At 41.1% G+C, this 14,279-nt stretch overlaps 1 protein-coding gene across 4 annotated transcripts in view; it reads right to left on the bottom strand.

Moving 5' to 3' along the window:
* The window catches only part of tle2b (TLE family member 2, transcriptional corepressor b), a 76,782-nt gene that overhangs the window by 34,433 nt on the left and 28,070 nt on the right, over positions 1-14,279 (bottom strand). For all 4 annotated transcript variants that reach the window (XM_051377296.1, XM_051377292.1, XM_051377295.1 and 1 more), the window contains exon 4: positions 13,103-13,147. In XM_051377296.1, the coding sequence (XP_051233256.1) occupies positions 13,103-13,147 (45 nt within the window). The remainder of the gene's footprint in view (positions 1-13,102; positions 13,148-14,279) is intronic.

The raw sequence follows: 14,279 nt of genomic DNA, 5'->3' as shown, positions 1-14,279 counted from the left end.
ATACAGTTCCCTCTTTAATAAGTAGTAAATAAAGATTTCCAACACTTAGAATAATAATCATCATCATTTTGCATCATCAATGACAGGTTTAGTGTCTATCAGGGTCAAAGCATTGGATTGTGGGATTTTTAGTGTAAGTCTGGACACAGTCATATTGTATGTTCCCTCACAGTCTGCAGAATGCTTTCATTTATTTTAAAGAGTCAGAAGGTGTGTACATATCAAGCACGCAAACACAATCCTGGAGCTTATCTCTGTCCCCTGCTTTCTAATTGGACTGCTCTCCCCTCTGTGAACAGTTTAAGGTAAATATTTGTAGCCAATGACGTACTAATCACCCACTGATTGGGGTTGCAGGCACAGAGCTGTTCAATGAAAACAGCCATTCCTGCTTCCTCTCTTTCAACCCCCCACCTCCTCCTCTCTTTCCTCTTTCACTCCATGCAATCAACCTTCTTCTTTCTCTATTCTGCTGGCTCATTTTTCCACTTCCACAGTATCTCTCTCTTTCTCTCTCTCTCTCTCTGTCCTCGTGCTCCGTTTTCCCTCAGTGCACTTGGCCGTGCTCTTTTGCTCTCTCTCTGCCCTCCTTCTCATTCTCTTTCATTTCTTTCTCCTTCTTGCTCTATCTCTCTGCCCTGCTTCTCTCCCAGAATCTCCCTCTACCCTCCCTCTTTTCTTTTCTTGCTCAGTCTTGTTTTTCCTCTCTCCGCCCCTCTCTCTCTCTCTCTCTCCCTCTCCTCTGGGCAGTGTGCCAGCTCCTCTTCCCTGGCGCTGAGCCAACTCCTCTCCTCCTCTTCGCCTCCTCCTCCCCTTCCTCTATCCCCCTTGCCTCTGATTGATGGCCCCTCTATTCTGGAAGAAGAGGAAGGGAAACAGAGAAAGAGAGAGAGGGAAGGGGGGGAGAAGAGGGGAGCAGCAAAGCACACAGAAACACACACATGTGCACACATGCACTCTCAGAATTGTGCACACAAATACAACTAAACTCACACACACACACACACACACACACACACACACACACACACACACACACACACACACACACACACACACACACACACACACACACACACACACACACACACACACACACACAAAAGCAACAAGGGCACACACAGAAAACCAATCCAAACAGAGCAGAGGAGAGCACACATACAAAGAGCTGTGTGCAGAGCAAGCAGAGCCTCCCAGCATGAGACCAACAAGCACACACACACTCTCTCAGACACATACACACACATAAAGACACAGATTCAACCTTCAGCGCAGCAGCAATACAAGATAGGCAGCGGAACAGGCAGCAGAAACATTTAGAAGGAAAAATACGGACAGACAGCTCACTTCCACCCCTCAAACACACACACACACACACAATGGTGGATATTCAGCACAGTCATCAACATGTACTATTAATGACCCCACACAAATGCACATATAAGCCTGTATGTAAAGACACCTTTGCCTCTGCAATACACATGCACTGTCAAAGAAAATACACGTACTACACACACACACACACACACACACACACACACACACACACACACACACACACACACACACACACACACACACACACGTGACTATGAGACACGAAATCTGTAGCTCACACTTGGGGTTGTAGTTTTACAACCAGCTAGATCTCTCTCTCTGGCTATATTATACACTAAGCTATTAGTCATATTCACACTATGCCAGCTCACCAGCTTGCATTGACAGACTGCATACGGCTTCAAACTCATGTCGGCCTCAATGCAATCAGACACAAAGTAGCCAGAGAAGCAAAGCTGGCTGCACAGTATGCATGCATAAAGGCATGCAAGAACATCATACACACACACACACACACACACACACACACACACCCCCACACACACACACACACACACCCCCCACACACACACACACACACACACACACACACACACACACACACACACACAAATGAATTCTTTCTTTGAATCTCTCATGTTTTCTTTAACGTCACAGGCAGTGCTTGAATTGGGCTGGTACTGGAACATCAGATTAGTACTCATACCATCTGGTGTACCTCTATGTCCTCATGAATGCAGGTACAGTACACACAACTAAAAACTTAACCAAGCCATAAAATCCTTGTTGGAAATTGATTCAGAATGCCAAAAGGGGAAAAAAAGACTCCAAGGAAACTCCATAAACAAAAGAGAGGTCACTGAATTCAGCTGCTGCTCTGACTTCCTTGTTGCTAACCTCAGCTGCTCGCTGCAGTGCACATCAGACCAAGGGTACAGGTGGTACCATCTGTGGTAAGAGTGAGCCTCCCTTTTCCAGGACACCCACTATATTTCAAAATGACATTTCATTTGCCTTCACTGTGGGAAACATGACCCACATATTATGGCCTTGCCTATAGTGACAGTAGTTATTATGATAATTACTCCTAAGACCAACTGATGGCATATTTTCGATTAAATTAAACTGAAACATAAGGTGACTGGGAGGAGTCTACAGCAATGCTAGCAGCTCTGAAAGGCTGTACTAAGGCACAGCAATGCTTTAAGCTAAATGCTAGTGTTCACAAACACAAAGATAACGTGCTGATGTTTAGCAGGTACAGCATAATATATAATAATGTTCAACATTTTAGATTAGCATGTTGCAGGATGCTAAAATTAGCTAATCAGCAGTAAACACAAAGTACAGTTGAGGTTTGTGGGAATGTCATTTATGTTTGCATATTTGCAAGTTAAAAGTTCATCCAATTCATCCTGCAGGGCACATTAATGTTTGAACCATAGATTGTATCACAAAAATGTACATATTTTCTGTGATGTCACACGTTGAGCTGTTGAAGCTCAGTGTGGTCGGCTGTGGTCGTCGCCATCTTTGCAGTCCTGGTTAATCTATAAAAATGGACAAAGATGTGGAGCGTGCATGCGTGTCTATTGGATGGGTGACAAACCATCCAATTTCACAATGGTGGCAGTCAGGAGAGCACCAAATTAATTAGGACACATCGTGTGGGAACCTTGAGTGTCTGTACAAACATTTTTTACAAATCCATAGTAGATGTTGAGTATTGTTAAAGATTTAGACCAAAGTGGTAGACCAACAGACTTACACTGTCTGAACCATGCTGCTAGCTTGGCTAAAAAGGGTTTTAGCCACCTTTAACCACATATTCTACATTAAAGTTCCAACTGTGAAATTTATTACATTTATTTACAAGAAATAATCACTTGCTTCATTAATTTTATACAAAAATAGATTTCACATGGGATGTGTAGCCGTCATACCTGCATAAAAAAGGCCACATGCTGTGCAGCTGCTGACTTTAGAGTACAAGCACCTTTTTTTTTTCCCCAATTCAAGCACTGGTCACATAACATGGTGGCACATGCAGCCACTATCTCATACATGAACATGTACACACACACACACACACACACACACACACACACACACACACACACACACACACACAGACACTCAGATAAGCCAATACAGTCTGTGTAGCTACTCGGAGCCCTTCTGCCAGAGTGACAAAGCCATTACGCTAAAAGGCTAGCTCCCTGGGAATTTAATCACTCGTTTTCTCTCTCATCTCATCTTTCTCTCTTTCTTTTTCACTGTTTTATATCACCATCCATCCCTTTCTCTATGCCTCATTATTCACAAATGAGCTCTGTTACACATGTATGCACAGGCATTCACACACAGTATGAGAAGGAGAGACATCAAAGCTGCACACATAGAGAGCACAGATGCTACAACATGTGCAAAGAGGGACTGCATACACCAATGATCAGAGAGAGTGCAAACACATACCATAAACACACACGCACACACAGTCATTTGACCTCTCTAAAGCCTGTTCTAGTTGACCCACATATACAGGCTTGTCCTAATCCATCCCTTTAAATAAAAAATAAAAATAAAAAAACGTGGGATTATCGACTGACTGGGTGGTGGGAATGACAGAGAGAGAAAAAGATGAAGCAGAGGGAATGGAAAGAGTGAGATTGAGAAAAAAAAAGGGGAAAGCGAGAGAAGCCCAATCCTATTACGAACCAAAGCGGTGAGTTGAAAATGAAGGCATCTCTCGCTTGCACTCTTTCCCTCACTTTCTTTCTCGTTCACTCCCTCCCTACTGAAATGAGGATTCAGGTCACAACTTCAGCCAAATATACCAACGCATGCACACTCACACCCACCACACACATGTGTACAAACACATGCATAAAAAGGCTAGATAGCTCAGGCTAATTAGGCAGGAGGATAAGCACATGCACACACACTTTTATATTCAACACAAACAGATAAACAGTCTCTCATGTGATCTCTCTCTCCTGCTTGTTTGTCTTCCTCAGTCCCTGTTCCTGTTTTATTCATTTTCTCTGATTATTTCTTCACTCTGTTCACAGTCGCACGTTTTTTTCCTCCAATTTTTCTCTTTCTTTTGTATGACTGCTAGAATGCAAATACTGTCAACATCGTTTGCTATATAGCATGAACTATCACATAACAGAGAGTGTAAAATAAAGACTGTGCTACTCGCTCTTTGCTGACACACACACACACACACACACACACACACACACACACACACACACACACACACACACACACACACACACACACACACACACACACACACACACACACACACACACCCACACACCCTCAGTTTCATGTGTGGTGGTGAAATGAAAGGAGGGAGCAGGAAGGAAGGACAGCCAGCTGCTTCATCTGTCCTCAGGAGTCCACAGGGGAAACAGTCTGGCTGCCGAGCATCCTGACTATCAAACACAGCTTCCTATAATATCCTGCCTGCTCTGTGAACCACGCTGTCTCTCTATCTTGCATTCTGATACAGAATGTAAAGTATATATATATATGCTAACACTGATTCTTATAATATCCTGTCCATAGTGTGTGAACCTTGCATTCATATGACGCAGGCCTTTATTGCAGTATGAAGAAAGTATAAGCAAAAGCTAACTTCGATGAAGTCCTGATTAATATAAATTTCACTGTGGAGGTCACGACCCAATGTGTTGCAAGGTGACAGTAGAGCTGCTGGTTTGAGTATGAAGTATGAAAATTTGTATTTTTTAAAGTAGTATGTTGGTGTTTAATGTTTGGCTTTTTCAGTTTTTAGCTTCATTTTTAGGCTTTTAATTCAGGTTTTTTATTAATTATCGTAAATGGCTTAAAATTAGTAACAATCTAGAGGTTCACCATCAGCTCAAAGCCACAAACTGACACCTTTCAGTAATGGGATGCTCTCTCTCAACACTAGGCCACCTTTATACCTGTTAGCCTATTCAATTGTAATAGAGGATATTTTTAAAATATATTTAACATTGAAAGGAATTTAATTTTCAGATACTTACAGGTATGAGTCATTTTTCATGATCAAAATATTTGAGGTGTCAGTATTTGACTGCGAGATTTCACACACTGTATATTTAATCCAAGCTTTAAAAAAAATGTAAAAGAACAAAAAGAAAACTTTGCTCGTAACATGGATGCATGCAGTATTTGTGACACTCGTGGAACAATGACTTCAATCCTGCAAAGAAACATGAGAATGTGTAAGAGAGGGGAACAGGATAAAAATAATTGCAACCCAATTTAAAACACTACTGCTGACAGACTTTAATCTAAATGAGACAGAATTATGTTGAAAATGTCAAGTAGTGATGGGAAGTAACATGGGGTTAAATAGTTAGTAAACTACATTTGACCTTCAAAAAACAAGTTTGGTATGGAACCTTAGATCTTATGGGATATACTTAAAGGATATTGTCAAAGAAGGTTTTTCAATATTCTGATATGTATTATAAACAACTAAGCGGTGTCCTTTTTTATATTCATAAACTGGATATTGGGTTCTTGTGTGTTCTATTTTTGAGTTTAAATGAAAAGCAAAATAAACACTCTGCTCTCATCTTCCAGTACCATTTATTTGTGTCCTAACCACCTAGAAGGCTAGCATCATACAGCATGAACTATTATAAAAATTCAATTGTGACCCAGCTCTCAACTACACAAGCCCCTCCAGGTTATTGCTGTCTAATCTCTCATTAAGAACCCTCGCTGCCCAGGAGCCTTGTTGCCTAGCATCCTGCTGTATCAAGCTACTAAAATGCAAACAAATACGCCAAAAATTCCAGCTTCCTACCATCGAGAATTTCTCCTGCAAACCTAAATTGTTGTCACAGTTCAATGTGGAACCTTATGTAAAAATAGCACAACTTGTTTGAAGGATTTTAACCTTTGAGTACACAGTATTTCAATCAGCAACCACACAGGCTTGACTGAGACGGGCTGCTATTTGGTTCCTAGGGATATCGATTTCTAAATGAATCAGGGAGACATTTATACACACACCTAAAAGCAGTAATGGTTGTACATGCATAATCATAATAAAAGAACAACACTGAGTCATCCAAATTGGAGGATTTTCCTGTTTCCAGTGATATGATTGTGCAGCGACTGCTGAGGAGGAGAATACATGAATGATGCAACATAAGCTAAGGCCATGTGTTTTTCGTGCATAGCTGTTCCCTCTCCAGCTATAATTAAGACACTAATATGTGGTGTTTATTTCTAAAAGGAAGTGGGTATGGTGTACCTACAGAAGCAGGGTAAGGATGAACCATGGATGTAAGGATGAACCCTTGCAGTCATCTTTTTTGTGATGCATTGTCAGGTCCCAACCCAGTCGTTTAGAAACACTTACCTAGGCTGTTATCAAAATGCTGCCACAGTAGCTTCCCTGCTGGCCCCAGGGGTCTACTGGGGGACACTATCCCAGCAAAGAAATAATGGACCCTACTACTAACATCAACCATTACCATACTGAAACCGTGGAGATGCACACTATATGTGCACATGTCAAAACACACATTTGTGGAGAAACTCTGTACACTTACATACTCAACCCCACTAAATGGATAATAAAACTGAATATCTGTACAGTGTTGGACTATATAAAAACTATAAATAACTGTCAAAAGAACATTAATAACACGAAGTATGGCAGCAATATGTCTTGTCTAACCCAAAGAAGAAAAAGAAGGGAATAGCTATGTCGGGGACATTTATGGTACTGGGAAATAATGGCAGAGTGAGACCTCTTACTGTTTCCAGCCAGCTACTTCAGGTCTGACAACAATCAACCGTCAACTTCGATGTGTTTCCCTCCTTTTACCTGTCGGTCTGTAAACAACACCATGATGTCTGAAACGCTCTCTGTCCCCAATTTGGCGAGGAGAGGATGCGTCGCCATCCCAGTAAACATCCCAGTAAACAATGACGTGAACAGACTCACAGACAAGCTTAACTAAATTTGGTACTGAACGATAGAACATTTTGAGTAATGCAATTCGGTCAGTGCCATTCAAGTTCGCTTTTTTCCCCCTCAAGATTACTTTTAAGCATGTCAAGTTCAGGTAGGTTCTGGACCAACATTTTGGACCTGGCACTGACCTGTGAAGACTTGAAATGCACCAAAATGATGCATGTTGATCATAGATACGAATGTTCAGCTGCCGCTTAGTACCACTGTGGTTGTCGTCTTTCCACCACTGAGCAGTTCGGAGCAGCACTGTGCTTTGTTTATGGCCCCTTTGAAGTTAGCTGCTGATGGAAGGAAAGGCATATTTAATTCACTTCCTGCCTTCCATATTTTCATATTTTCCCAGGCTGCACTCTTGTCATAAGCTCTTGCAGGACACAAGCCTAACAAAGCTTCCATTCTTCTTCACCTCCTGCCATCATCCTGTTGTCCTGCTGCTAGAATCAGCTGTCAATACAAAACCAGCTTCAATCCATTCACCACACACCTTACAACAACACATACAGCACAGCATCATATCTGTAAGCTGCCCTGTACCAACCGCTGTGAGCCCACAGTATATTACTGAATTACAAAGTCACTGAATATACATGTTGTGAGTCTGCACATAGCGGGGGACACAGGCAATAACTACCCAGGCCCCAGAAGTGCTATATCAATGAATATAGAACAACCACAGAGAGCAGTGTAAAGTCCTCATAGCCTCCCTCGCTCCTCCAGGGGATACAGCTAGTATATATATGATATGATATGATAATGGAAGTGAACCAAGTGAGATAATGTGATGGCGTGTGCGTGCATGTGTGCGTGTTTCAATGCATCCATACAGCTTAGAGGAGGAAGGGGGGGGGTGTTATCTTTTCTGTGCCTTTATATAGTTCAGATACAATCATCTGAGAAAGAGAAAGGCAGAGAGAAGAAGAGAAAAAGGGGGAGAAATAGGAAGAAAACAAGGGAGCTCAAGATAGTGAAGGAGAGGGCAGGGAGAGGGAGTGCAAAATTTAAAGAACGAAAGACAGAGGGAGAGAGAGATGGAAGGGGGAAGAACGCAAAAGAGGCTAAAAGAAAGGGTAGGAAGGCAAGGGATGACTGTTACAGCTCAATTAATGCCGGGACATGAGATGGCCCTGCCACTGATAATGACAGAGCGAGTGCTGGAGAGAGAGACGGAGAGGGGAGAGAGGCAATAGCAGTGATCTCGACAGGATGTTAGGAGGAAGCTGGAGGGGGGAGAAAGAGGGGGAGGAGAGGAAATAAGAGCAGATACTGTTAAATCTATTCATGATTCATTATTTCTCACTGCGGCTCAAAAGCTCCCCCCCTTCCTTGATGTCGCTCTCTCTCTCCTATCTCCGTCACCCCCCCCGCCCTTTCTTTCCTTGTCCCTCTGTTGCTTTTCTTTTCTTGGCTCTAATTTTCATCTCCATCTCTTTTCTCCCCATCATCTTTTCTCTGAGGTCTTTATCTGTCTCTTCTAAGGCTCCATCCTTCCTGTTTACCCTCTCCTCTTTCATCCGTTCAATTAATCTCTATCCCCTCTTTTCCTCTCATCCCTGCTCTCACACTTTTTCCAACATTAGCTCTCCCCGCCATCTCTCACTTTTTTTTCTGTTTCTCTATCTCCCTTACTCTCTTAACTGCCTTTTTCTCCACTATGCGCTCTCTTTCTCTGGCAGTCTCTTATATCTTCAAAGTGCTAATTTTTCTAAATTATCTTACTCTTACTTTTTTTCAAACTATCCCACTCACTTTTCCATCCCCTTTCCCTTTGTAACACCCTCTACTCTACAACCTCTCCTTTTGTGTTTTATCCTCATCCACTTTCTTTTTCTCTCAGATTCCTCAAGCTATCTCTTTTTTCAATCAGTGTCTCTTTTTGATATCCTTTTTTTTTAGCAGTTCCTTCATTTTATATTCTATCACTCTCTCCATTCTTTTTTTTTTTCTCTTTCTGTCAATTTTTGCTCCTCTCTTTCCCCGTCTATCTGTGATACTGTAAGTTCTCTTTTACTATCTGCTTCATATTGCTCTCTCACTGGCTCTCCTATCACCTCTCCTGTTTTTACCAGCTCTCTTGCCCCCCCCCATTCTCTTTTTGCTCAAACATATACTTTTTTCTACCTTTCTTCTCTCTCATATTCCCCCTGCTCCCTCCTCTCAGAGCCTTGTTCACTAGTTCCTGACACCAGGCCTCTTCCTCTTCATTTATTTCTCTCTTTTTTACTCTCATTCGCCTGCCTGTAGCTCTTTGGTCTCCTTCTGTCATCCCCACCACCTACTCCTTCTCCCCCTCTCTTCCTATTTTCCACACTCTACCCCTCCATGGCTTGCCTCTGTCATCTTCCCCACCTATCCCCCTCTTCCCCCTCCTCTGTCCATCTCTCAGAGGTGTAGCCAACACCCCAGTCTACTTCTTCTTTTTGGCGACAAGAACTGACAGTCCAGTCCTGCTTGGCTTTGTTGCCAGCCATCTCTCTCTCTCTCTTTCTCTCACTCACTCTGTTCTCTTCCTATGGCACTCCTTCTATCTCTCTTTATCTCTGTTCCTTTCCTATGACTACACTGTTAGGTAATAGTTTCTCTTCTTGTACAACCTTTTCTGCATTTTGCTTGGTGGTTTGAATTTAAAAATGAATAGTATGTTAGTAGCATATTAGAATTTTGGTCATTCGGACAAAAATGGTAATTTTCAACTATTTGAAACTCCTAATTACATTTTTCAGAGAAGAAAGAAATTGCATTTACTGAATTTATGCTTCATTTGTTTTAAATATCATCATTTAAATCTTAAATTTCCCTGTTGGGGAACAATAAAGTGCCATCTTATGTTAACTGTTAACTGACATTATGAACAGTGAAGATAAATGACTACGGACCTAATCACTATTTTTACTAAATATAATTGCACTTCTATTTCACACTAACTTGAAAAACATTAAGAAAAATGTATGAGTGTATCTGTACTGTAGTTTAACTTCTTTCAGTATGAAATGACTGGTAGCGAAAGCTATACCTTAAAGTACTTTTCCAGCGGTCTGTCCTTTTTGCTCTCTTTATCCTCTCATTTTGTCTCTCTCTCTCCCCTTCTTTCAGATTATTGCTACATCAATAGCTGTGTCTGCTGTGGGGTTTCAATCTATGTCATCTATGAGTCACTTTTATTTTTCACGTGTCTTTCCCTTTTTTTAAACAACACAATGAGTCCAACATAAAGTACCACTGAGGTTTGCAGATTTCGAGTGTGGTTCACATCTTTGTTCAAGGTAATATGAAGCCGATGAGCATTTAAAGTCCTGAATACTTGCATGACAACAACGACTCATCCTCGTCTTATAATCCTAGACAGCTGACATGAAACTGGGATTTATACAGTAGCAATGGAATTTAAGTTGATCTACGGTGGCATATAGTGTTTTGTGCCTCTCAATCCTCATCATAAATGAAATACTGATATACAAATGCAGCTTTCAACAAATAGCAGAACCTTAGAGGCACGGCAATACAATACTAAAGAGAGGCTTGCTGTCATGTGGAAACTGCTGTCTGCTATATATTTGTTCTTGTTGCTCTGCTGCTGAAAACGATGTCAATCAAGGAAACGGGTTCCAGTATTTTAACAGAATGAACAGTAACAAGGTATTTCTGACAGCAGCTTCACCTGAAACACAGCACATTACCATAAACAAAGGATCTGGATTGGGACTTAATGTATATAATGCCGATCAATAAAATTAGGACTGCAAGATATGGTAAAAACTTCATATTGTGATTATTTTGACAGATAATGCAATATGATTCTTCATGACAAATTATAATTTTTTGCAAATTACAAATTTAATTTCCACCAAAAAAAATACTAACATTATGAAAATGTGAAGGTTTTGGGGGGTCTGTACCAAACAAACATGTTTTCTGGAGAACAAGAATTGTAGGTCAGGGCATTTGCAGCAGTACAATACAGCGATTTGCATACTGCACTTATTGCAATTTCAATAATATTTAAATTAATTATGCAGCCCTAATTAGAATATGCCCCGATCGGCACTTAAACTCATCTTGCATCATCACTAACTTCAACCATTGGACATAACATCAGCCAATACTGGAGTCTGGAGTAAGTATGTGTACTGCAGAGCAAGTATTTGGACAGAAACCCACTGTTTGATGTCTCTGTGCTATAATTACCTTTGCTCATGAAATGACACAATGATTATGAGGTTAAAGTGCAGAGGCTTTCATTCGAAGGCGTTTTTAGAGATTGTTTCAAACAATGAGCTGCTTTCTAAATGCATATGCATGCTGGGAGTTCATTGTAAAACGTGAAAAAAATAAACCCCCTCTTGTCTTCCGTGACAGTGCCTGAGTCCACCACACAGAGCGAGTTAGCATGACAGATAGACAGATTAAGAGAGGGGGGAGACACAGGCGCCTTACAGGAAGATGCCATTCAACTGGATAATGATTCTGTCTATCTGCACGGAGGTCTGTCAACACAGAGGAACAGATCTCATGTCTGCTATCCGTTTGTCTACCTTTTTATCTGTCTGTCTGTCTGTCTGTCTGTCTGCAATTTGACTGTATTCCTTTCCTGGAGTGTGACCCAGACAGCAAATTAGCAGCAAGTGTGAGGACTGACAAGCAGTCACCAGCTCCCGAGAGCACACACTGCTCATCCGACACACATCTTCATTCAACAATACCGGATCTCAGCGAGGATGAATGGAAAAGATACACAATTTACACCGACCTTCTTTTATCGCCTTCTACCTGGTTTCTGGTCCTTTGCATCGTTTAGAAGACCCGGTGGGTTCACATAATAGCTAAGCCTTGTCGACATCTAGTGTCAGTTAACCTCAGTCTGTCACCACCAGCTCAGTAAAACATACATTTGCCATTGCTATGGTTACCGCCCGTAGCAGCAAGATTAATAGTATTATCATTCTCACTTCAGTAATTATTTCTTCTCTCATCTACAGCAGGCATCACTTGTTTTGCTTGATAATAACCGAGGAGGAGAATACAAATTTAGTCAATAGGGATATCATAACTGTGCAGGAAATACACTCTGCTGGGGGTTTTTTTTAACTTCTGGTTTCATGCAACAGTACCTTATATTCCATACGGAGGCATAGAGAGGGAAACTACAGCGTTGTGCTGTGACCCTTATTAAAACAAATAAAATCAACCATCCATTGCAGAGTGTTGAAACCACTTGTTGCTCTTGCTGACTCATTATTAGTCTACCAAATAAAAGTAAGAAGAAGAAACTCATTCTTTAACAAAAAGTCTTTTGGTCCTACTTTTTACTAAGGTGAGTCACTACTTTTTTCCAGCTCATCATCTTTACACAGAAATTGAAGCTGGAACAGAGTCTGCTTTATCCTGCCAACACAGAATACCCTGAGTGGCCAGAAAAATAGAAACACATGTACATTGTGATATAAGGCAAGTCTCAATGCTGTGGTGCATTTTGAGATTACGGTTTGAATTGGTGTTGTAGCGGGCAGCATTTAATGAAAGGTGTTTCAAATGATTTGTCCACCTTATTTAGCTGTATTGAGATCAGTGTAAATACAAAATATAGACAGGAGCAATAAAATATAGTATAAAGCCACCCACACAGAATGACACGCTGATATACAATGCTTAAAATAACACTTCCCTTCCTCCTGCCAACAAATACGACTTCTACACAGAAAGCAATGATTAGAGTGTGAAAAAACAAAAAATACAGCGTCCAGTTTGTCTTACCTGTTTGTGCATCTCAATGTTGAGACCGTAGGACATTTCATAGTACTGTGGAGGCAAACACAAATGACAGAGCTTCGTTAGCATTTTATACACAGCAGGCATTAACACTCAGTCTTACACAATAACTCCCATTGAACATCTGTTGCTCAGTGTAGCTGCATATGCTGCTGTTTGTCAGTGTGGTTTTAATGAAAGCAAGAAAAAAGAGAGTGAAAAGATGGGAAAGAAAGAATGTGTGTATAGTACAACAAATTTGTGTGTGTCTGTGTATAGATAATAAAGTATTTATGTCTCTGTGTGAATTAAGTGCGATCACTGTCTCAGCATGTGTGAGCAGCAATTTTACAGTTTGACTATTTGTGTCTATGCACGGCTGCCACATGAGCATGACTTTGTGTGTGTGTGTGTGTGTGTGTGTGTGTGTGTGTGTGTGTGTGTGTGTATGTTTGCTGCATGTTGATTTCCTGCCTGTGTTTCTGTGCTGCTGAAGACCTATGTATGGTGGCCATCAGAATGAGTTTCTGTGTACGTGTACCTGAATATTTGTGTGTGTGTGTGTGTGTGTGTGTGTGTGTGTACACATGTATATACATGCAGAATGCATTGCTATCCGAATGCTATTGAATAGACCAGTAATGAAATTTTCACCTTGCTGCAGTGATGTGCACGTGTACTCTAGGGCACTGTGACATCACTATTGGTTGTGTGGTTAGTGGTTAAAGGTGCAACAAAGCAGATTTCTCTCAGAGGTGAAGCAGGCTTGAAACTTGTAACCAGAGAGGGCAGTGAAACAAAGCTTTTAACCCAGTGTTAAGTCACTCTATTTGCTGGTCTTCTATGGTAGTTATAATAAATATCTATGGACTGAACTGTTACTTCAGATAACAATCAATTTGAATAAGTCAACGTGGGCTTTAGGAAATTGTTATGGGCATTTATTTACTATTTTCTGGCAATTTATAAACCAAACGACTAATCGATTAATTGAGAAAATAATCAACAGACAAACTAATGTCAATAACAATTAGTTGCAGCCCTAATCCAGATAATGTGGAACACATCTATGCCAAGGATGTTGTGCATCTATCTGAATGCCTGCGTGCGTGTGCTTGCTAAAAACCTTGTGCTACCACCTCTGCACGTGTGCGAGTGCTTGCTAAATGTGTTATTCTCTGTC

This window comes from Dicentrarchus labrax, unplaced genomic scaffold, assembly GCF_905237075.1.
Source record: "Dicentrarchus labrax unplaced genomic scaffold, dlabrax2021, whole genome shotgun sequence".
NCBI classification, from domain to species: domain Eukaryota; kingdom Metazoa; phylum Chordata; class Actinopteri; family Moronidae; genus Dicentrarchus; species Dicentrarchus labrax.
This window is presented reverse-complemented; position numbering and strand designations above follow the sequence as displayed.